Here is a 23,687-nt window from a genome sequence, read left to right on the forward strand (position 1 = left end):
TTGTGTTTAAATGACAGGAACGAAATAGTTTTAAAATTGTGTCTATTAGTAATAGCTGAGATTGTCGTTTTATTTTTATTAAATGAGAAATATTAATAACCTTAACTTTTAAAAATTTTGACAGTTTTTCTGCTCAATAAAACTAATTTGTTACGTTTGTGTTAAAACTGTTTAAAAAAATTAGAAAATTTCTAAAAAAAAGGAACTAAAATGAAAAAGTGTTGTGTTTTAAATGATGCAATAATTACAAGGCTCATTGATTAATTAAACCAGAAATATTTAATTAGATTAGTATAATTTCGTAATCTCTAAAAAAAAAGACAATTTTGTTGTATTGACAAATTAAAATTAAAGATTATAGTATTAAAAATGTTTTAAATAAAATGTGTCAAAATGTACGCGACATCAGGAAAAGATAATTCGATAAAAATAACTGAACTTATAAGCAGGGGAAATAGGTGTTAGGCCAGAAATAGTAATGACCTATATAATATTTGTTTACAACGCTACAATAAGCCTAATATGTACTGAAAAGAAAATCAAAAACACTCTACTGGCCTACAAGTTAAATACTTTTAATAACGACTCTAACACTGACTACTAATGTTAATTATATCAAGTCAGAACTGATGTTACGTTTAGGAAGCGTTATATACGATGTTGATTCAAGTGCATAAAGTGCTCAATGTATTTTTTGTGTACATTCCACCATGACGTGTATTGTTTACAGTATTCGCCACAAACATTTTTTTATTCAAAATATCATTCTGAATTTACAATAGTTTTCAAACATAGGCCGATATATGTGCAGGCACAGACTTACACGCATATCTCTTGAACTAAGTTAAACGAATATATGCTATCAAGTTGTTTTACACTTAGAACTAACTGGAGAGAATGTCCTAGAACTGAATAGTTTGCAGCCCATACTCCAGCGGGAGTGATGATGGGGGATGAACTAAGCAATGGCGGGGGTGGTGGTGGGATCTGGTAATTTGGAACCTTTATGTGCGACCAATTGTGGGATTAGGTAAAACCGGCTAATTAATTTGACGTCACCTATAAAGACTTGCCTCTCATTATCCTTCCACTAACTAGTGCTCTCTCTACTGTGCATCTCTCTGTATCTCTGTATCTCTCTCTCTCTCTCTATATATATATATTTATATATATATTTGCCTCTCTCTCTCTATATATATATATACTTATAATATATATATATATATATATATATATATATATATATATATATATATATATATATATATTATATATATGTATATATATATATATATATATATATATATATATATATATATACATATTATATATAACTATATATATATACATATATATATATATATATATATATATATATATATATATATATATATATATATATATATATATATATATATATATATACATATACATCTCATTTCCTGTTTATTAAATTTCTGACCACTACTCAGCTTATGAGAACGGTCTGATCTGAACAGATACGAAAAGAACATTACCCAATCGAGCCAATCTCATTATTTTTTCTTACTCAAGGGAGACAAGCCAAAATATTGTCTTTTCTTGTGATTTCGTTTACTGGTGAGCGGAGACCCCCGGAATTCGGCCAAATCGGATTAAACCGGTTTGTAGATAAAATTATCCGTAAAGCCGTTATGGCAGATTATATTTCGCGGTGGAGAAATTTTTTTTTTTTTTTTTTTTGCGTCTGAGAGATTAGGTACAGGATAAAATAAAGGAGTGGGTGGTATAGAGTGGATAAAATAATCCAGCAATAGCCCCAATCCACTTGACCGTCTCCCTGTAGATTGGCCAGTAGATCAGAGTGTAAACAAATGTTCCCTGGTCCGTCTCATAAGGTAAGGAGTGGGCCAAAATATTTGCCTGGTTTCCTATCCATCATACGGTCTGCAGTAGGAAGATAAGTAAAATTAGTTGTCCTATATATAAACTAAACATAACATTTTATACGCAATATTTAGTCTAGAAACATATATATATATATATATATATATATATATATATATATATATATATATATATATATATATATATATATATGTATGTATATGCCTATATATATGCCTTTATATATGCCTATATATATATGCCTATGTATATATGCCTATATATATATATATATATATATATATATGTATATATATATATATATATATATATATATATATATATATATATATATATATATATATATGTATATATATATATATATATATATATATATATATATATATATATATATATATATATATATATATATATATATATAAGCTTTTATTAATTTGTATAAATGGGTACATTTTTTACTGAACATCTTTTGACAGTAGTCATATTGGCTTGGACTTTTGCCGAAGTTCATTTCTTTTGGTCTTATTAGGAGAGGTAAGCAGTCAAGTTTTACATAAAACTATTTTTCTTGACTATATTCATTCATTATTCGCTGTATCAAACACATACCATAGTACATTATGCAGAGTATCGGCCTACGTGTTTTTTTTTTTGGATTATAATTCCAAAAATCTATTTTAGCAGACAAGAAAAGAAAATCCTGGCCAAGTTGATGAAGCAGTTGCCGGTTGGACACCCTGTTTACCTTTGGTTCTCATTGAGCTTACGTCATGTAATCCCCTTGTAAGAAAATATATGGCAAGGGTCGGGGAATAAATGTCGGTGGTTGTAAAAGTCAAGTGGTAGGGACCATCAGGGTAGGGACATGAAGAGGCGAGGGGGTGGGGGGCGAGGAGAGGATTGCGATCTAAATAAACCTTTAACCACAGACTATAAGGACGATAGGGTGGGGGTTGAGGGAGGGGTGGGGAAAAGTGAGAATCTAGATTTAAATAAACCTTTAACCACAGACCATCAGGACGATAGGGTAAGGGGTCGGGGGAGGGAGGGGGGGAGGGAGAAGAAAATTGTGTTAGATGAATCCGAGTTGGAATAAAAATAGAAGTTTCGAGATGAATGGAATGGGTGTTGGTGGGAATATGGGACTCGGCTGATAAGACGCAAGAAAGAAAAAAAAACAGCCACAAGGAAGATGGCGACACATTAAACTAAACGATGGCTTTTTGTTCTTGAGGTTGGGGGAGGGGGAGGGGTTTGAGGGGGCGGGAGAAAAAGACACAAGCGTCTCTGAGGTGAGTAAATAGATTTAGGGGATGATTATTTATGAAGAGTTCTCCTTCCCTGGGGATGCCGTCTGCAATTCTTTGAGAAGAATTCGCGTCTCTGCGGCAACGATTTAATTCTCATTAAAATGAAATGGCCAAAGCACCGAGGTGGCTAATATAAAAGTTTTGTTTCTTACAACTAATGGCTTGGAATTTTAAAAAAAACCTTTTAGAAGCACATAGCAATTTTAAAATTCTTCCCAAATGGCAGGATTTTATGTGTGGGCCTCAGAATTAATTGTAATTTTTTTTTAATAAGGTCCCATATGATTCTATTCCGCATATGTTTTTTTTTAAATAATGAGCTTATCCAATTAAGTCTATAAAGAAAATACAATAAAATAGTTTTAACAACTTTAAAAAAATTATTTTCGAACTAATTTTTCTAAAATGCAGAGATAAAAAAATCTTTTTAAAAATGTATCTACATTAAGTCTATTACGAGCTATAGAAACTTATAAATGATTATACGATACATTAACCTTACACTGGGAAATGATAACAAAAATACGAATACATATTTTTTTATTTATTTCTCTTCAGGGAAAATAAGAAACAATTATAAATAAAAATAAAAAGTCAGAGGACAAATTAAAAAAAAAAGACATGTCACAAAAAAGTATCCTAAATTATACTCAATAAAAAAAAATATGTAGACCTATCTAAAAAAAAACAAATGCATGAATTATCATCAACATACCAAATATAATCAGTAACCTTGATAATGGGAACTCAATTTCCTAAATACTCATGCGCGCAATACTGTATCCTGCACATGCAAAATAATCACTTATGCTAAAAAAAAAGATTTATAAAGTATCCAAATATCAGTTATATCATGTTTGTACAAATAAAATTATATAATATTGCACATACCACAATATTCAAACCCTGTTTAATTAAGACTGGCTATTAAGTAAGTCTGTACTGTCATCATCGTATATCTTATACTACGGTAAACAGTAGGCCTATTTCTTATGAAATAAAGCCAGTGGCCTATAAAAAATTTGAAAAAAATTTTTTAGTTTATAGGAAATTTAAATGTTAGTTTACACTAAAAGATGTTAGTAAAACATGAACTATATAAGTAGAAAACAAAATTTTCATTTAAAAACTTTTTTTTTACATAACTTATAAAATTACATTTTTGCTAATAAGTTTTACAATATTGGAATGCTTTATTTTAATGAATGTTCTTGATAGGAACCTGAAATTAAAATAAAAAACGATATTGATATTATTTGTTTGGAACGTATTTAGATAAAAACTGGGTTATCAATATGTAATGATTAGAGAGAAGAAATATCGTTGCACGCCCTAAACACAAGGGACAAGAAGAGAACACAGAAAAAAAATGTTCCTTTCAAAATTCTGCATTTATTTTATCTTGGCTTTCTACCACATCTTTAAAATGTTGGATGGAAAAGCTGACAATTAATTAATTATGACTCCCTTGATATTTACATCATTAAGAAACATTACATAATTAAAGACATGTGTTTGTTATATTAGATTATTAGATGAAAATCTTAATTGGTTGATCTTCGTTAATTGGTTGGTACATGTTTAATGAATGGGCATCTTAAAAAACGCAGTAGATATGTCGTAGGAGTAAATCTGCAAAATTCTCCGGAGAATATTATTAAACTAAGAGATTTAAACGATTAACATCTTTATTTATAAACATAGCAGCAAATAACAGAGATACATCTTTAGAGCCAACTAATTGTAAATCCATTAAAGTAAGCAGCTAGATCCGGTCTTGGATTTTTTATGCAAAATGGAAACGAATTTTTTTTTTCATTTAATTAAAACTAAAAAGGTACGAGCTTCCAATATTCTGTGCAATTGAATTAATAAATTCTGCCTGGAAGATAGAAAAAAAATCTGTATTTTGATTAAAATGATTTTAATCAATGTTTAAGGATAGAGTTAATTTAGTTAAGTAATGCATAAATTAGAAATTTAATTAGTTTTAAAAAAAAAATCAAAGTCATCGAAAAAGTAATTTAAAACACTTATAAAAATGTAAAAATGCAAAAATTTTGATAAGACGAAATTAAAGAGAGGTAGAAATTTTATTTAGTGTTGATTAAATGATTGCAGTGTTTCTTAAACTTTTGTTAGAGAATTAAATAAAAAAGTTAATTAAAACCTGTTTGATTGCAAAACGATGACATTTACCTCAATTAAAACAAAAACTTGCAAAGATTTAGTAGTAATTTTAAATAGATTGTATTTATAAACCATAAAGAAAAAATAAAACTATTACTTCAAGTTTTTTTCAGTTAACTAAAGTTGGGATAGCCTGGTCGTTTGATACCATGAATTATCAACAGAAGTGAAATAGATAAAATAAAATATCACAGCAAACATTCCCAGTATTACCAAGGGTGATTGAATTATATTTCTTGCATACTGGCCTTTATACATTGATACGATTTAAAACTTATTCATAGATGTTTGTCAATTATTTAAATCAATAAAAGAAAACAACTAATGGTACTGTGCATTACCAAGAAACATGTTTTCCATGTTAAATCAAACACTGGTTTTTAAATGGTAAATTACTTTGTCTAAAAAATATTTTATCATTCAACCTAATATTTAAAATATTACGGTGTATGTGCAAGTAGAAATCAAAATACAAACTTTATAAAAAAATCTACGAGGAAACAACTAACTTAAAAAATCACAGAGATCCGAATATAACCGATAAAGCAGAAGGAATACAAATTCATTGCTGCGGTCAAGATAATAAGGAGCAGCTAGAAATCAAATTAAGTGTAAGCTAAAATATAAGCTAAACATGAAAGTTAATGACCAACATATTTTTTTTCTTATATCTCTCAAAGTGGCAGTATGAAATGAAAAATTTTCACAACCATTTAAAATGTGAGCACAATTAAATATTTAACAGTGACGAATTTGACTCGTATCTACAGTATGCAGGTTCAATTTTTAAATTCATTGTCATGTAAAAACAATGAGATTATAAGATAATATATGACTGAAGAGTAAAAATGTATTACAAATGTGACTCATATATAGATCAGAGAAGTTATGTCATAATCTCAAAATATTATCAAGTTTTGAGTAGACAAGATGGTTTACACTCTTTGAGTGTATATATTCGATTAAATACTGGTAAAGTTTTCGATGGAATGAATTCAAATACGAGATTAAAAACTTCTCCTGACTAGTAAATGACAAGTCAGTAAATGTCATGTCAGTGGTTCACAGTTTCCCTGTTTATATACCTACCTTGACGTAAGACAGAATGAGTACTCCGCATGACGTGCATGTGTGAGAGCATAATTCACGACAGTAGTGAGTCACACACCTCAACATGTTATTGGTTGATACTTCCTTTACACGAAGCAAAAAAACAATTTATAGCAATGATTTATTTTTTACATAGATTTATAAATAAAAATGTACATTTTCTTTACAAAATACTCGTATGTAATTCATAAATTTCTTTTACATCATAATAGAACAGTGTAAAATGGATTTAGCTTTCAAGAATCAGGGTACATGATTTTTCGTGAAGAAACAGGGCATATAATCACACAAATTATATATCTTGCATATCATTCACAACTGTGGAAACATTCATTCATAAATAAATTCACATGGGATTACCCTGGAGAATGTGAGTGCTCTTCTGTCCCAGAATTTCATAATTTCTTGACCCCAAAACTTCTTCATAAATTATATATTTTACTAGAATGTTTCTTTCAGATGACATTATTTAAAGATAAGATCAAAGATTTATGTCCATGATATACGATTAGTTTATAATTAAATTTACTTTAGAGAAAAGTCCCACAATTTCATGACCCCAAAACATTTTCATTATTTTTTTGTATTTTACTAAATCTTTTTTTAATAACATTAATTTCTTTTCAAATGGATGGAAGATTTAGTTCCATGATATTTAATTAGTTTATTATTAAATTAACATTCAATAGACAATGGAGATTTTAAAAAAAACTGTTTAGAATCATTTAAATCTTTAATAATTGCATCATAAATATACTTAATTTCACACAAATCCCATCGAATAAATCACTTTATGTAAACACATTGTAAACATTGATTGTTTCAAGCTAGATATGTGCGATTTGCTATCCTATTAAAAATCACAAAGCAATATGCGCAGTTATGCATCAGAAGATTGATTGTGCCAAAACATATCCCAAATATATGTCGGCAACAACTTGAAATCAATATATTAACAACATATCGATCACACATAACGTAATCCATTATAAAGTGATATCAAGCAAAGCTTTAAAAAACGATAATTAATTATAATTCTAAGTTAATACGCTTGTAGATTTTATCTAAAAGTATACTAGTTTTAGATTTATGTAGCTAGTTGATTTAAAAAAAAACCTCTAGAAATCGAAGCTTACTTAATTATTCTGTGTAGTTTTAACTTATAATATTTCTAATTAAAAACCATAAATTTAAATGTTAACAATTATATGAAATCAACCAGTTCGAACATTTAAAAAAAAATAATTAAATTTTGAAAAAAAATTTAAACAATGCGCATGTAAGCCATGTAATTTAGCAACGTCATAACGAAAATTCGGAGTGGAAGACAAAATATGCAGACACATGGAAAAAGAACACAGCCGTTGCTAGGGAAAAGTAACTCTCAACTCTGGATGAAGAGTTCTCCACTTTAGTATCTGCTATCGGATTATCATTATGCGCCCTGTAGATTGTGTTGCCACTTGGTACTAGAATAAAAATAAATAAATTTTGTAGGTTAATTGAATTATTTACCATCACAGTAATCATTAAGCTTTATTAAATAATATTATATGAAGATAGACATTAACAAGATTATCATATACTTCATTAATAGTTATCCAAGAAATATATATCCAGATGCATTTATATTTATTTAATCAATTTCATTGACGTTAGCTCTGACAGAAGCTATTTAGTTACATTTTGTACTTAAAAGATTGAAAGTATAAAGTTCATTCCATTTTTGTTTAGTTATTTTATGCCATTTTGGCAGTTTTCGTTTTTTTTTTGGTCAGTACTGTCATTGTTGTAAAATAAAGAACATAGAAAATATAAGTCCCTAACCCAAATGTTATGATCACAATGAATGTGAGTTATGTGTGAAATCAGATGGTCAGAACTGTACATGTCAGAGAACACTGGGATAGGGTGGCCAAGAGAACACTGGGATAGGATGGCCCAGAGAACACTGGAATAGGATGGCCCAGAGAACACTGGGATAGGATGGCCCAGAGAACACTGGAATAGGATGGCCCAGAGAACACTGGGATAGGGTGGTCCAGAGAACACTGGGATAGGATGGCCCAGAGAACACTGGGATAGGATGGCCAGAGAACACTGGGATAGGGTGGCCCAGAGAACACTGGGATAGGATGGTCAAGAGAACACTGGGATAGGATGACCAAGAGAACACTGGGATAGGATGGCCCAGAGAACACTGGGATAGGATGGCCAATAGAACACTGGGATAAAATGGCCCAGAGAACACTGGGATAGGGTGGCCCAGAGTACACTGAGATAGGATGGCCCAGAGAACACTGGGATAGAATGGCCCAGAGAACACTGGGATAGGATGGCCCAGAGAATACTGGGATAAGATGGCCCAGAGAACACTGGGATAGGATGGCCCAGAGAACACTGGGATAGGTTGGCCCAGAGAACACTGGGATAGAATGGCCCAGAGAACACTGGGATAGGATGACCAAGAGAACACTGGGATAAAATGGCCCAGAGAACACTGGGATAGGATGGCCCAGAGAACACTGGGATAGGATGGCCCAGAGAACACTGGGATAGGATGGCCCAGAGAACACTGGGATAGGATGGCCCAGAGAACAGTGGGATAGGCTGCCTAGGACAAAAACTTGGGTAAAATGCCAAGGATTGTTAAACTGGGATAGGATGTCCTAACACTGGAATAGGATACCCTGGATTGAAAACCCTGGGATAATATGGCCCAGTAAAACATAACTTTGGGATATGATGGCCCATAACAGTAACAACTGTGATATGATAGCCCATGACCTAGAACTGTGTAACAAACTTCACATTTTCTCCACTAAAGATGAGGAATAATAATTATAAACAATTGCAAGAAATAATTGAAAGAATAAAGCATGTTTTTACTTCGCAATAGTCACTCACTCAACCCCCCCCCCTCAAAAAATCGACCAAATTCACCTACCTGCACCACCTGTTCTGTTGGCAGTCCTGACATCAATAGAAGCATTGTCGCCCCTCCCCGCCCGGGTTTTGGCGGCGATGGTAAACCTGTACCTGTGGCTGGGCTTCAGGTGGTCTATCCTGGCCTGTAGCTCCAGGGCTGTATTAGGGGAGGGCTTCACGTTGACCAGTGGTCCCAGCTGATTGCCCTTCACTGAAAGTTGACAAAATCAATCTTTATCACAATAGCTATTTTTTAAATTTATTTACAAATGGCTAACTTATATAGGTTTTGTTTATTCTTTAAAATTTTCAATTGTATCTATTTATCTAATTTTGTGGTAAAAGATAGTAAACATTAGTATATGATTTGTTGCCAATAGAAATGAAAACTGATGCTTTATTTTTTTCAATTTATTTTCTAACAGAAATACGTTTTATTGTTGACAATTTGAATGTAGACATTAAGAACAAATTTAAATACGACAATTACGTAATTTTTCACTAGGTTGTTTTTTTTAAACTATTTATTTAGATTTTGTTTGGAATTTGTGTTAGAAGCAACGCGTTTTAAAGATTTTACGTGATACACAAGCTACTAAAGGGAGATGACTCATCTAAATGATACCAACTAATCAGGGGGCATGATAGAAAGCATACCTCCAAGGGACAATACTCAATTAAATTAAAGCGAGTTTACCACTAGCTAATAAAGGGAGAAGACTCAGCAATTGTACCACCAACTAACTAAGGGACAAAACTCAGCAAGTGTACCACCAGAAAGGGACGAAACTTACCTAAATTATATTAAGTGTACCACCAACTAACTAAGGGACAAAACTCATCTCAGTTTAATTAAGGGTTACCACCATCTAACGAAGTGACACAATTCACACAACGGATTTACCAATGTACCACCAACAAAGGGAGAACACTTACCTAAATGGTATCAAGTTTAAAACCAGCTAACCAAGGGACAAAATTGGGACAAAGGATAATAATTAACCAAGGGAGAAGACTCAGCTCAATGATAGTAACTGTACCACCAACTAACAAAGGGATAAAACTCAGACAAAGGCCAGCAAGTGTACCACCACAAAGGGACTAAACTCATCTCAATTTTATTAATGGTTACCACCATCTAACCAAGGGACAAAACTCACACAACGGATTTACCAAGTGTACCACCAACAAAGGGAGAACACTCACCTAAATGGTATCAAGTTTTAAACCAGCTAACCAAGGGACAAAATTGGGACAAAGGATAATAATTAACCAAGGTAGAAGACTCAGCTAAATGATAGTAAGTGTAACACCAACTAACCAAGGGGTAAAACTCGGACAAAGGCCAGCAATTGTACCACAACAAAGGGACGAAACTTACCTAAATGATATTAAGTGTACCACCAACAAACCCTCGATTTTATTAAGTGTTAACACCATCTAACCAAGGGACAAAACTCACACAAAGGATACCAAGTGTACCACCAACAAAGAGAGAACACTCACCTAAATTGTATCAAGTTTTAAACCATCTAATCAAGAGACAAAGCTCAGAAAAAGGCCAGCAAGTGTACCACCACAAAGGGACGAAACTCAGACAAAGGCCAGCAAGTGTACCACCACAAAGGGACGAAACTCAGACAAAGGCCAGCAAGTGCACCACCACAAAGGGACGAAACTCAGACAAAGGCCAGCAAGTGCACCACCACAAAGGGACGAAACTCAGACAAAGGCCAGCAAGTGTACCACCACAAAGGGACGAAACTCAGACAAAGGCCAGCAAGTGTACCACCACAAAGGGACGAAACTCAGACAAAGGCCAGCAAGTGTACCACCACAAAGGGACGAAACTCAGACAAAGGCCAGCAAGTGTACCACCACAAAGGGACGAAACTCAGACAAAGGCCAGCAAGTGTACCACCACAAAGGGACGAAACTCAGACAAAGGACAGCAAGTGCATGACCACAAAGGGACAAAACTCAGACAAAGGACAGCAAGTGTACCACCACAAAGGGACGAAACTCACCTAGATGATAGCTAATATCGTATCCCGTGATGATGCCGTTGAGTCTCTCCGGGGGAAGCCATCTCAACGTGACACTATCAGGCAGGATGGAGTCAGCAAACAGACCTTGTACTGACGTGGGTGCTGTAATCAATAGTTCAGTGACTAATTAGAATTATATTTTTATTTTAACAAACTAACAAAAAAACAAACAAACAAACAACAACATCAAAACTTTATTTTAAAAAATACAATAGTCTTTAATCAAGTAATATGGATACTATAGGGCTGGTAAGTCGGTAACCAACCAGTTCTACGGCTCAATAAAAACCGCATGAGCCATAGAACTGGTTGGTGACCTACTTACCAGCCCTATACATTTAACTTGAATAATTAAAACGTCGCTAGCGATATTAATTTTCGATAAAAATGTTACATTCATTTTTAATCAACATTATTTTAAAAGTTTGTTTATTCTTTTTAAGGTGCTGTTTTCACATTTATTACTATGCTAAAATGTTTTTATTATTATAGGCTATTGCCTTCATTACTTTTTATTAAAGAACATTCTCTATTCATTTTTTACCGTAACTATAAGCTGCAGTAACAAAAAAAGTTTAGCAGTTATGCTCCTGTATACTATAACATAATGTGATTGAATATAGTATTTTGTTCAAAGTAAAACATCTAGTCAATACTTTGTGCTCATTCACTGTTTTTGTTTCTCTTGAAGCCGGGACTCCGATGTAAGTTCTAATTCGCTTCCCATCTTTCTTAAATTTTCACGGTCAACAGACACGTTTCTAAATGGTGCTCACTTTTTATATTATCGTTCAGTGTTTAAACAGATGTTCCTTATTGGTACTCACTCCCTTTTTTCATGATACAGTCTCTAAAGACAAGCTACTAATAACAGGTACTCACTTCTATTTTGATATTTCAATGTATTAAGTGAAAAAAGTTAAGTTCCCTTTTTTAACTCTACGGTCAATTCGGCAAGTGAAGGAGAGTTTACCTGTATCTGTGACCTCGTCCTATAAAGGGATAGAGTAGTGTCTAAACATAAGTTTCTAATTGTTATCCAATTTCTTTTTATCTTTCAATGTGTAAAGATAAAAATGTAATTGGTAGGCCTTCCATTTGTATCTTTCAGTGACTAAAGACACGTTTCTGACTGCTATACACTTTACTTTTCGGTATTTAAAGATACATTTCTAATTGTTACCAGCTTTCCTTTTTATCTTTCTGTTTCTAAAGATATCAGAGGCGTAGCGAAGGGGGGGGGGGGCATATTTCCCCCGGCGCCGACCTTAGGGGGGCGCCAAAATGGGTTTGAAAAAAAAAATTGAAAGTTTGAGGGGAGGTGTGCAAATGAAAAGTTCGAGGGAGGGGGGTGCAAATCGAAAGTTTGAGGGGGGTGCAAATCAAAAGTTTGTCCACGGGCGTCGGGAAGGGTCGCTACGCCTCTGAAAGATACATTTCTCTTTGCTAATAGCTTCTTTTTTTAATTTTTATTTTTTCGTCTCTAAAGACGGGCTGTTAGTAATTGTAAGTCCCTTCCTAATTTATCCCCGTCTACATCCAACTTTCTAATTGTTACTCACTTCCTTCAGGTGTGTAGACATCGATGGTGTCGCTAGGTGGTCCGTGGTAGTGTGTGTTGACAACCACCACCTGGACTTTGATGGTTGAGTATGCAGGTAAGTCGGAAATCGACCCCCGGAATTCTCCACCGGGCGGAAGTGCTGGCAATGTGTCCGGTATGTACACCTGTTTCTTACTGTTTTCACCTTCGTCCCATTTCCAGTAGAAAATCTGATTGTTTTAGAGTTTAAATAAACACACACGTTAATAACATTTCAAGCATAAAATCTGATTTTTTAGAGTTCAAATAAACACACACGTTAATAACATTTTCAGTAGAAAATCTGATTTTTTTAGAGTTCAAATAAACACACCCGTTAATAACATTTCAAGCATAAAATCTAATTTTTTTAGAGTTCACTATTAAAACATTATTAAGTAGACGTATAATGAACATGGTGTAAATATTTAAACATATTAATCATATCAAGAAAACTGTTTTAGCCAAGTTTCTCTATCCCCTTCACCCTAATTTCATATACTCTTTCTTCCCCCTCCTCACCCAAGCCAGAATGTATTTTTAACGCCTGAAAAGTTTCCAACCGCAACCAGTCCTTATAACTTCATATTCACTACTCTAATAGACTCTTTTCTATCTGAAACTGTACATAATTCTGGCACTAGGGGCGGCGTTTCATAGCGGTAGAGAGCAAGACTTATAACCCGAAATTCTCGAGTTAGAATCCGGGTTAGACTCAGCATAACGTCCTTGAGTCCACCCAGCTCTAATGGGTACTTAACTCAGGTTAGGGAAACAAAAGGCAGCGGGTTACAGTGCTGACCACATTATCGCCTTGTATGCCGAACTCTACTTCATCTGCCCCATACATTTTGGGCACAAACGCGAAAAGATGATGAATATTACTATTTACATCGTCATATTTCTCAACCTCCCCCCTCTCATGTAGATATCTTCAGTAGTTTAGTCTAACATCCCTTGTTAAATATCTAACTACATTATCTAGGGCTGCAAACATTGTTTAAGACATTAAGTCACACGCATAATTATAAATAGAATCTCTCAGCCTATAGAGATGCTAAAGTAACTAAGACATTTACAAAAGTGTCTAACACATTAAGAAACACGCATAAATGTCAATAGAATCTAGCAGCGTAAATATTTTACATCTACATCATGCCACGATGATTAAGTACTTGAGCCACCTACTTTGTATCCTCTAAACTTCCCATTCATTTTCCTGTCTCCAGGGTCCACATGCTCCCACTTGAAGTGAGCCGTACTATCCTTCAGGGGCCGCTTCGTGTCCAGTCTAAATCCCGAGACAACCAAAAGTGGCTCTGTTGAACAAAAACACAAACATTAGTGTAAAGTAAGCTTGAAGTTGTGGAATAGTTTAATAAAATACAGATACTAGACTAGCATGCAATGGGACTCCTTGTTTTGTTGGTATGGATTTTGTGTTTTCTCAGTGGAGTGGAAAATATAATGATAAATTATGTAGTTGTGACAATTTTTGTTCCGTTGTTTATGGATTTAGTTGTGGTTTTATAGAATTACAATAAGTGATAGTGTTTGACCTGCCACTATGTTTGGAATGTAAAATAAACTGACGGTCTGTAGGGCAAGTGAAGTAGAGTTCACTTGTTTCTGTGACCTCGGAATATGAAGAGATAGTGTGGTCAGCACTTAGCCCAGTCGCCTTTACTTTCCCTAACGTGAGTTAGGTACCCATCAGAGTTGGGTGGACTCAGGGACGGTCTACTGACTTGAACCCGGATTCGAATTCGAGACTTACGGGTTACCGCTAGACCACTCCGTCCCCGAATATATGATAACCAATAGAAAAAAACAGGAAGGTATTTCTGCAACGAAAAATCTTCATAAACATACGATTGTGTTTAAGCCAGCCATGCTGGACTTCCACTGTCTGCACTAATTGATGTTACAACTCACCTGCTTCAAAACTGTGACCATTGTAAATGTACGGAGGTTGATGAGCCTCCCCCATATCGTTGTTTGACTTCACCTGTAAGCACACACAACAAATATACACATCAGGTAAACTTTTTAATATAAGGTAGGATATTCGGATGATTGAAGGTACCGAAATCCGATAAAAATACACTGTTCTCAAAAAAAGTGTGTTAGTTTGTTGGTAGTATTGTAATCTTTACTAGTTTGATGATTAGAAATTATGGTTAGGAGTTTGGTAGTACTAGGGTTGGGATTAAGGTTAGGGTTAGGGCTAGCATTGATATTTGCAAGTCATGGGTGTATTTTAGTTAACTATCAGTAACACAAAACCCCCTTTTAAAGAAGATTCTATTATTGGACACTGGTACAAAAACTCCCCCCCCCACCCTCGGATATCCTTGTAGCTTCTCTTAATAATTTAATAGGCATAAATCTAGTTCATTCATTATTTCCCCGTAGAACTTAAATATTCTTTGTGAAATAAATTCATTTTCTCCAATTTGTGTTGGGTACCAATTAGGGCTGGATAAACTCGCCGATGTGATTCCATACAAACTATTTGATATAGCACTAACGACATCTATAATCTCATCTCCCTGTTTACAATCGATGAAATGGACTATTTGTTTAACAACAGATAACTTAAGCCTTAACGAAGTACTACATTGAGAAAAACAAAGTTTTATTGAAGAAACTTCAATGTTAAATGGCTATAGTTTCTTCTTCTTCTTCGTTCTTAAATATAATATATCCAGGGATGACCTACAACACAATTTAAAAATGGATATAGATTTAATAATTATCCACATGAATGAATACACTGATATTTGTACCATTCGCCAATATTTTTAAAAATCTAAAACTAATGAGCAATTTAATTAAATAAAAGCATATTTACTAAAAAAACATTTCAAAAGTTTTTTTTCCTCCACAAATTTTGAAACACCTCTCTAGCAAAAGTATTATTTTGTTTCCCAACAATTAGAGATAATTAAAAAAAAAACTTGTAAGAAAAACATTTAAAACTAAAGTGAAGCAAATAACTGTAAAACTCTCAAAGAAAAGCAATTTTTTTTCTCTTTCTTTACAACTAACAGTCGCAAAACAGAGCAGAACAAAGAGCAATTAATGACACGACGCGCGTGGTTGGGACAGGAGATGATTGTATGTTTCGGTTGACATTTCCAATTACGCCTAACACTTCCGGTCGTGGTCGCTGTTGAAGCATCCATGTCAGTAATCAAGGGGGGTAATTGGTTATTTTTAACGGCAGGTTATTTTTTTTAAAAATTGTTCCGCACAGCGTGTGTCCTTGTCCCCTCCCCCTCATTTTTATTCATTTTGTTGACATTAATTAAAACCACGTTCAGTCTCGCTTTGGTTTCGGTGCCGCGATAATTTTCTGTTAAATTATTTAAATTAAACCTGATCATTCAAGATTTTTTTTTATTCGCCTCTGAATCTCTTGAAATGTTGGGTTGTCTCCCTTTCGTACAGATTCCATGATCTAATTTGAAATGTAAATATGGCCGTCAAGCTGCTGTTAAATGAACAGCCTCGATTGAAAATGACAACACGGGGCTAAAAATAACCCACAATAAAATTACAAGTATTGACATTTTCCACAAACACAGGGTCGGATTGTTATGGATTTTATTTGAATGTAAACACTGCTTAAACGGCGTACACACTTTAAAATTGAAATTGCGTTACTGCTCGATAATTTTTTTTTCTTTTAAACTGCTGAATTTTACTTGCAATTCCAAATGTAATGAGATTAAAATCCTAGGCATATCGATTTCTTCTTAGACTGAGAATTTTTCCTTGTTTCTATGGTGTAATTTTAGAGAGGGTGGGGGGGGGGGGGTGTTAGGGGGAGAGCAATATAGCCAAGGGGTTAGGAATGTCTTGGAGGGGGGTATCTTTGGATTGAAAAGAGGAAATTGTGTTGTTTTTCTTTGTCTCCCAAAAATTATTAATATTTTAAAATTGTACTTTTAAAGAAATTTTTATTTTAAGAAACCGTTCGTACTTTTAACCTTGTATTGTGACTGAATACAAAAATGCGCGAACTAAAATAATTTAATAGAAAGTTAATAAATTGTTTTTTTCTATTTCGTACGGCTAAAACACAATTAGGTATAGCAACATCATCGCTATTTTTTGAAAACCATTATTTCCTATGTAAAATAAACTGTGTTTGTAGACAAAGTACTTAGAACTAAGCCCATGACAAGAGCTTAATTTACGGATCTTCTAATTCTTAATTTAATACTAGCCAGGTAATGGGGACGTATTTAATCATTGACCATCTTTCTAAAAAAAAACGAAACTTAGTACGTGACTTAATTTGAAAACGAGGCTCGTATGTCTGAAAAACATCGATTTTTAGACTCACCACACTATATATTGAAACACAATCGCAAGCTGGCCATAAAAAAAAAACAAGAAAAAAAAATGAAAACAAAAAAAATGAAAACAAAAATGAAAACAAAACGATGTCTTTGGTTGGTCTCACCTGAACTTCGAAGCAGCCGTACACCTCGTCTACCTCCTGTTCGAACCTCGAGGCGTAGGTGCCATTGACTGTTGCTGAGTTCCAGGCCAGGCTTCCCTTTTTCCGCCATAAGACCAAGTAGCAGAAGCCTGGGCCATGGAAAGATAACCTGTGCAGGGGCTGAAGAAGGGAGACAAGGGAGATTGTTTCAGTTATATAAGCTTGATAAATATTTAAATATAAGGCAAAGAAAATAATTCAGAAAAAAAAATATAAAAAATATTTATTTTGAAATTACGACTATATCACAAGGAATAAAAGGAGTCGGCGTGGTCGAGTCGGTAAAGTTCATGGTTGCTAATTAGTTCGAGGTCGAACCCCGGGCAAATGAGGTTTGCATTTTTTTGTTTTTGAAAGGACAAAGGCTATGGAAGCTTATTCAAATGACCTATAAGGCGCATTAGAAGTAGAAACGTAATACTTCTAACATAAAAGAAAAAATAATTAAGAAGGAAGAAGAAGAATGGTGGTACAAAGTCACAGACATCGAACTATTGTGATGATAGACGCTTGGCAAGATAAGACTTGTAACAATTTCTTGTAACAGTTTCTCTCATACACAACATCAGATGTAAGACAAGCATCAGCAACCTGACAGGCTTGAAAGATATAACAAATGCCACGTAAAAATTTGATGCCGTTTTAACACCTCGCCCGCCGCGGCGCGTAAAGTACAATTCGTTTGAAATACTTCAACGGATGTGAAGCGGAAGTGACGTTGAAGTCCCTCCCAAACGGTATTTACTCATGTATATTTAATTTGAAGCAATTTGCGTGTAATTTGAACTTTTAGGTTCCCGTTAGGACCTAGTAGTACATTGAGAGCCTGATATTCATGGGATGGGAATCATAAGCTGTACTCTATATAAGTGCCCTCCTTTGTTTCTTCCAGACTTTTTTCTCCGGACGCTTGAAATGTTGGGGGTGGGGTGGACTAAATTTTCCGAAGAGGCGGACACAGGTAAAAGTATATCTTTCCTATATAGATTCTATTTCGTTTGGAGGGTCTCGGGCAGATGAGGCTCGTTAGCTGGGGACAGCCACTCTTCTAGAGAGACAACTCCAAAATGAAACAACTGCTGCCTTGTAGTTTGTTCTTGGTTGGACAAAGGCTATGGAAGCAAATCCAAAAAGAAAAGCAGGCGGAAATTGGAGTCAATGGCCTAAATGGCGCATAACCAGTTGACTCGTATCCTTAATTATGTTGGAGGGGGATCCATTCCAATACTAAAAATTAAGAACGAAGAAGAAGAAGAAGAAGTTTGGAGGATGGTGGGGGGGGGGGGGGTAGCCGTGATTCGGTTATACCCCCCCCCACCCCGAAACAAACACTGGTGCCCTCTGTACGGTGATGTGAAACGTATGAATATGGAAGGAAGCATTTTATAAACTCTGTGTGTACTTAGTTCATCGCGAAGAGGGTTGGCGGATGCAAGCGTTAAGTTGTCAATAGAACATTCCCGCTTGACTGTTTGTTCCATAGACTAGCAATCACCAGCCGCTAAATTGTTTAACTGCCAGGTACTAAATTGAGCTGGGTCGACTCTCAGAACTTAATTTAGTTTAAACTCAGCGGAGCAGAAATCAGTATCGTTTACCGTACACTGTGGCACCATTTCAATAGCTCATGAGTGCTTGCGGTGTGTCCTTTAGGTTCTGGGCTATTACGCTTCTAATCACCGTGCAGTGATTGAACTACAAGTTCATTTTATCCAACTGAACACAATATCACTTTCGTTGACACCGAGATTCGTGTCACCCACTTATACAAGTGCGCAGTAAAAAAAAATATTACCCCACCACACTCTTTAACCACACTCTGCTTACAGTACAACTAAAAACTCTACACTCTACACTCTGCACTCTCTAACCCTAACACCTCTCATCCGTGAACCCCCGCTAGAATTACTTTCTCCGTCACGGTTCAACAACTCGCCTTTTTACAACTGACATTTCCTTAACAGTAAACTCCGCATACAGAAGAGCCTCCTGAACAACAGGCAATCAAGCCTGTTTGATCGAACATCTTAAACTATCGATTATTTTTTTTTTACCGTAGACCTTAAAAAAATCGATAGTCATTGTGGCAGAACAGAACCCATCACATGCTGATTGCTAATGGCATTACGGCTTGGTCTAAGCGAGTGACGGCAGTTTATGGGGGTCTTTGATGTGCAATGTTTGCCTGGAAGATGGCGTCGATTTTTTGCCGCTGATAAGAAAGCAGCGACCGGAAGTCAGTGGAAGGAAACCGGGTTAGATGAACCAATTCCGGTTGTAAAATATGGCAAACAAAACCCTTTATTATAAATCTATTAGGGGTCTTTTTAAAGTGTGAGCACAAAGGTGAAATAGAAAAACAATGAAGGTCTTTTTATAAAAATAAACACAAAGACTAATAAATTGTTTTAAATTAAAATGTTTTTTTTTTCTTTTGATTTTGTCAATAAAAATAGTTTGAGAGAATAATAATCAACATTTGTAAAATAAAAACAACAACAACAAAGAAATGTAAAGAGATTTTTTTGTGGAAATTACATTCGGCGTATTGATGTTATTTTTTATAATTTAGTACACAAAGCGAAACATAAACAATCATTTGCCTTTGTTGTGTTTTTACGATACACTGTATCGCAAAGAACTGTAAGTTTGTTACACAGATAGTTTTGTGATACTTCGTGAATGAGGGAACTTTATGTTATAGGCAAGGGTGGGTTGATGGGTACATGAGGTGTAATTGTTGATGAGTGAGTAGATTGTTATTAGCAAGGGCGGGTTGATGGGTGTATAGGGTGTCATTGTTTAGTATGAGTAGATCTAAAAGGCTGTTGATTATGTTATTTTGTCTTGCGAGTGTAATAGGCGTCGTGTAACGAATTTGACTCGACTTTCAGTTTATTATATTTTAATGCCTGCATTGTTTGTACAGCTAAAATATAAACTAACCGAAAGAACCCCACATAAAAACAAACGCACAACAAAGAAACAAAAAATATTAGCATACAATTAAAAGTGTACTTGTCTATACTCCATTCACTCTATTCTTTTAAATAAAATTTAAAAAAAAAAGCGAAAAACAATAATTACAACAATTCTTAAGCTAAGACCAAAATACCAGCATACATTTCCCAACACTACTCACCTCCCATTCTATAACAAGGTATCCCTTCTTATCCGTTTTCGTCCGGACGCCCCCCGGGTTCCGGTCCGGCCTGTCCGGTGGGGTCGTACACTCCCTGGACGTCACGGAGCTAGGCCGGCTCGTCCCCACCTCGTTCCTGGCCAGGACGCGGAACGAATACGTCCCGTACGGGGAGAGCTCGACGTACGACTTGCTCTTGTCAGGGAGGATTTCCTCGTAGAAGTCGAACCAGGTGTCGGGGCTGTCCCGCAGGTTGAACTGTACGGTAAAGCCCGTGATGTTGGCCCCGTTAGACCTGCCCGACACCCAGGCGATCTCGGCCGTGTTGCCGTGGCAACCCAGGACGCGGACGTCGTGTGGGGGGTCAGGTGGTCCTAAGGTGAAAGTAAAATAAAGTTTTATTAAATGATTTTTGTTTGTTGTTCAAATATAATTATCTTAGTCACGCAAATCAATTTGAATAATAACTGCATTTCTAGACAAGCTGCAATTCTAATCATGCCCAGGGGAGCCGGTTGTTTTTCCCGAAAGACACTTGCCCGAGTTGCCCGAATCCAGTTTGCCCGAAGGCTGTTTTCCAGAATGGACACTTACCCGAATGCAACAAATGGCCGATTGGGCAAGTGGCTTTCAGGCATTTGTCCCATTCGGGTAAGTGTCCATTCAAGAAAAAGGCATTCAGGCAAGAGTCTTTCGAGAATTTTTCGTAGACCCGCTGCCCATTGGTACGTCCTTAGACAAAAATCTAACCCTTATTCTAGCCTTAACCTTATGCGCAAGCACGCTATTTATTAAATACACATTCCAGTGATATCTAACCTCAACATTTACACAGTACCAGAAGTTCTAAACAAATAGCCTTATTTATACAAAATGATTATGATGACTTACATACTTGTAAGAATTCCGATTAGGAGTTTGGAAAATATTTTAAAATCTAAGATCGTTTCTTTTACCCTGATCCTAATCCTTACACTAATTCAAATCGTTTCATCAGCCATGAAACAATGCAATACGTGTTTGCTTGTTTACAAAGTTAAATTATTTTGACATATTTGCGAGTCGCTTCTAACAAAATTCAGACATTTCCAGCCAAAAAAAGCTCCGTCTTCAGAACACAGTCCGAGGTTATGGTAAAGCCCGGCATCCGAATTTAGAAATACAGGTTCTATCACCCAACCATACCGATCTGTAGCTTCTATAACCTGTGAATAACCTAACCCAAAAAATTTCCTTACGCAGAACAAAAAGTCTCCCCACTGCTTTATCCGACCTATCCCCCAGGGTCGCCACACACTCGTACTCCCCCTCGTCCTCGGGCTTGACCTTGGAGATGATCAACACGTGCCGGCCGTCAAAGACCTTGGACGTGTAGTGGCTCTCGGTCTCCAGGTCCGTGTCTATGATGTCCAGGCGGTGACCCCCGAACGTCCAGTAGACCGAGAAGGGCAGGCTCTTGCCCAGGTTACGCGGCATGGACGTGGTGGGACACAGGAACTTGGCCTTCCCGCCCTCCTCCACCGTCACATCCGTCATCCGCTCCACAAAGTGGATGTAGCCTATAGGGTGCGGGAAAGAAAATATATATCTTAAAATAAAAGTAAACAGTTAAAAGCATTAAATTATATACCAATTATTGAATTCAGAATCTTATAATCCGAAGTATAACATGAGGAATGTTGCCATTTTGGTTATTGTAGAGGCTCTTTCATCTCCGTGTAGATACTCTTGGAACATGTATATGTACACGTATACATTATATATATATATATATATATATATATATATATATATATATATATATATATATATATATATATATATATATATATATACATATATATTGTCCAATACACACATACAGAACGCACGCACGCCCACACGCTCACGCACGTACACACACTTGCAAATATAAATAATATTAATCATCATCTGTTCCTGTTCGTGCACAAGACACATGGGGCAAATGAGGTAGAGTTCATCTGCTTCAGAGACCTCGGCATGAGAAGGGATATTGTAGTCAGCAGTACGTCCAGCCGCCTTTACTTTCCGTAGCTTACATTAGATACCCATCAGAGCTGATTGGACTCTAGGACATTCTACTGACTTGAACCCGTATTCGAACTCGAGAATTTCGGGTTAGCAGTCCAGCTCTCTACCACTAGGCCACGCCGTCCCATACTGTATAATATATACACACTTTAGTTTGTGTACAAGTGTAATGTGTGTATGTATATAGATTGCACTTGCAGACTATATTTGTTAACTTAATGCCTAACTTAAACTACATCAGAAAAACACAATTACTCTATAGGGTGGTTATAACACTAGAGGTTCGAATACAACAAGCATGCATGTAACAAGTCAGAAACACGAAGAGTCAAGCACCAGACTACGCATGTTTCGGTTCTTGTCATCGATCCCGCACCATGTGATATTGGAGTCCATATCAATATCCGCAGCCACAGGCGACATTGACCGTATCTCCTATAACTAGACACGTGCATACGCTGACCATTGTATGCGTTGTGACGGATATGCTCATGTAATATAACAACGCCACCTCCCACCCTCCCACGTTCAAGGGCGATATCATCATCCGTAACGAGCTCCCGTCGTGTGAGCTAATTATTTCATCCCCCCCCCCCCACTCCCACTCCCCACACTTCTCATTAATTTATGCGCCAATCAATTCCTTTCAAACAAACGCAATCAACACCTTTATGAGATGCCCGCCGTGTTGATGACCTGGGGGTCAAAAGGTCACACTGGGGTCATGGATTAGGATTTACCCACCATGACTGGTCTGGTGATGTAATTGCACGTGCGAGAGAATACACCAATTAGCGCAATCGAGGGTGGGGCATTATGGTCATGCTGGTCACTTCCGCCAAGGAACAGGGGAGGGAATACATTATCGTTGAACATAAAAAAAAGTTTGTTTAAAAAATGACCTTTCAGCCTATCATATTTACGT

General features: G+C 35.6%; 1 protein-coding gene across 1 annotated transcript; it reads right to left on the reverse strand.

The window, feature by feature from the left end:
- Positions 1-7,777: 7,777 nt before the first annotated feature.
- On the reverse strand, positions 7,778-22,246 carry LOC131945976 (neuroglian). The gene is made up of 9 exons (XM_059306609.1): positions 21,949-22,246; positions 20,711-21,084; positions 17,530-17,688; positions 14,991-15,063; positions 14,244-14,374; positions 13,036-13,246; positions 11,453-11,575; positions 9,445-9,636; positions 7,778-7,966 (listed from the first exon to the last, which is right to left on the reverse strand). The coding sequence occupies exons 1-9, from the start codon at positions 22,244-22,246 to the stop codon at positions 7,800-7,802; spliced, it is 1,728 nt and encodes a 575-aa protein (XP_059162592.1). The 3' UTR covers positions 7,778-7,799.
- Positions 22,247-23,687: the final 1,441 nt, after the last annotated feature.

The sequence above is a fragment of the Physella acuta genome, unplaced genomic scaffold, assembly GCF_028476545.2.
Source record: "Physella acuta isolate Inbredline_101_S28 unplaced genomic scaffold, ASM2847654v3 ptg000542l, whole genome shotgun sequence".
NCBI lineage: Eukaryota > Metazoa > Mollusca > Gastropoda > Physidae > Physella > Physella acuta.

Bases quoted from the DNA above. Each gene is read 5' to 3' on its own strand.
- LOC131945976 (XM_059306609.1), bottom strand. From the start codon at position 22,246: ATGACGGATGTGACGGTGGAGGAGGGCGGGAAGGCCAAGTTCCTGTGT. The intron at 13,247-14,243 runs GTAGGTGGCTCA...TAAAACAATCAG, and splicing joins GGAAGTTTAGAGGATACAAA to ATTTTCTACTGGAAATGGGA. The intron at 7,967-9,444 runs GTAGGTGAATTT...TTTTTATTCTAG, and splicing joins CAACAGAACAGGTGGTGCAG to TACCAAGTGGCAACACAATC.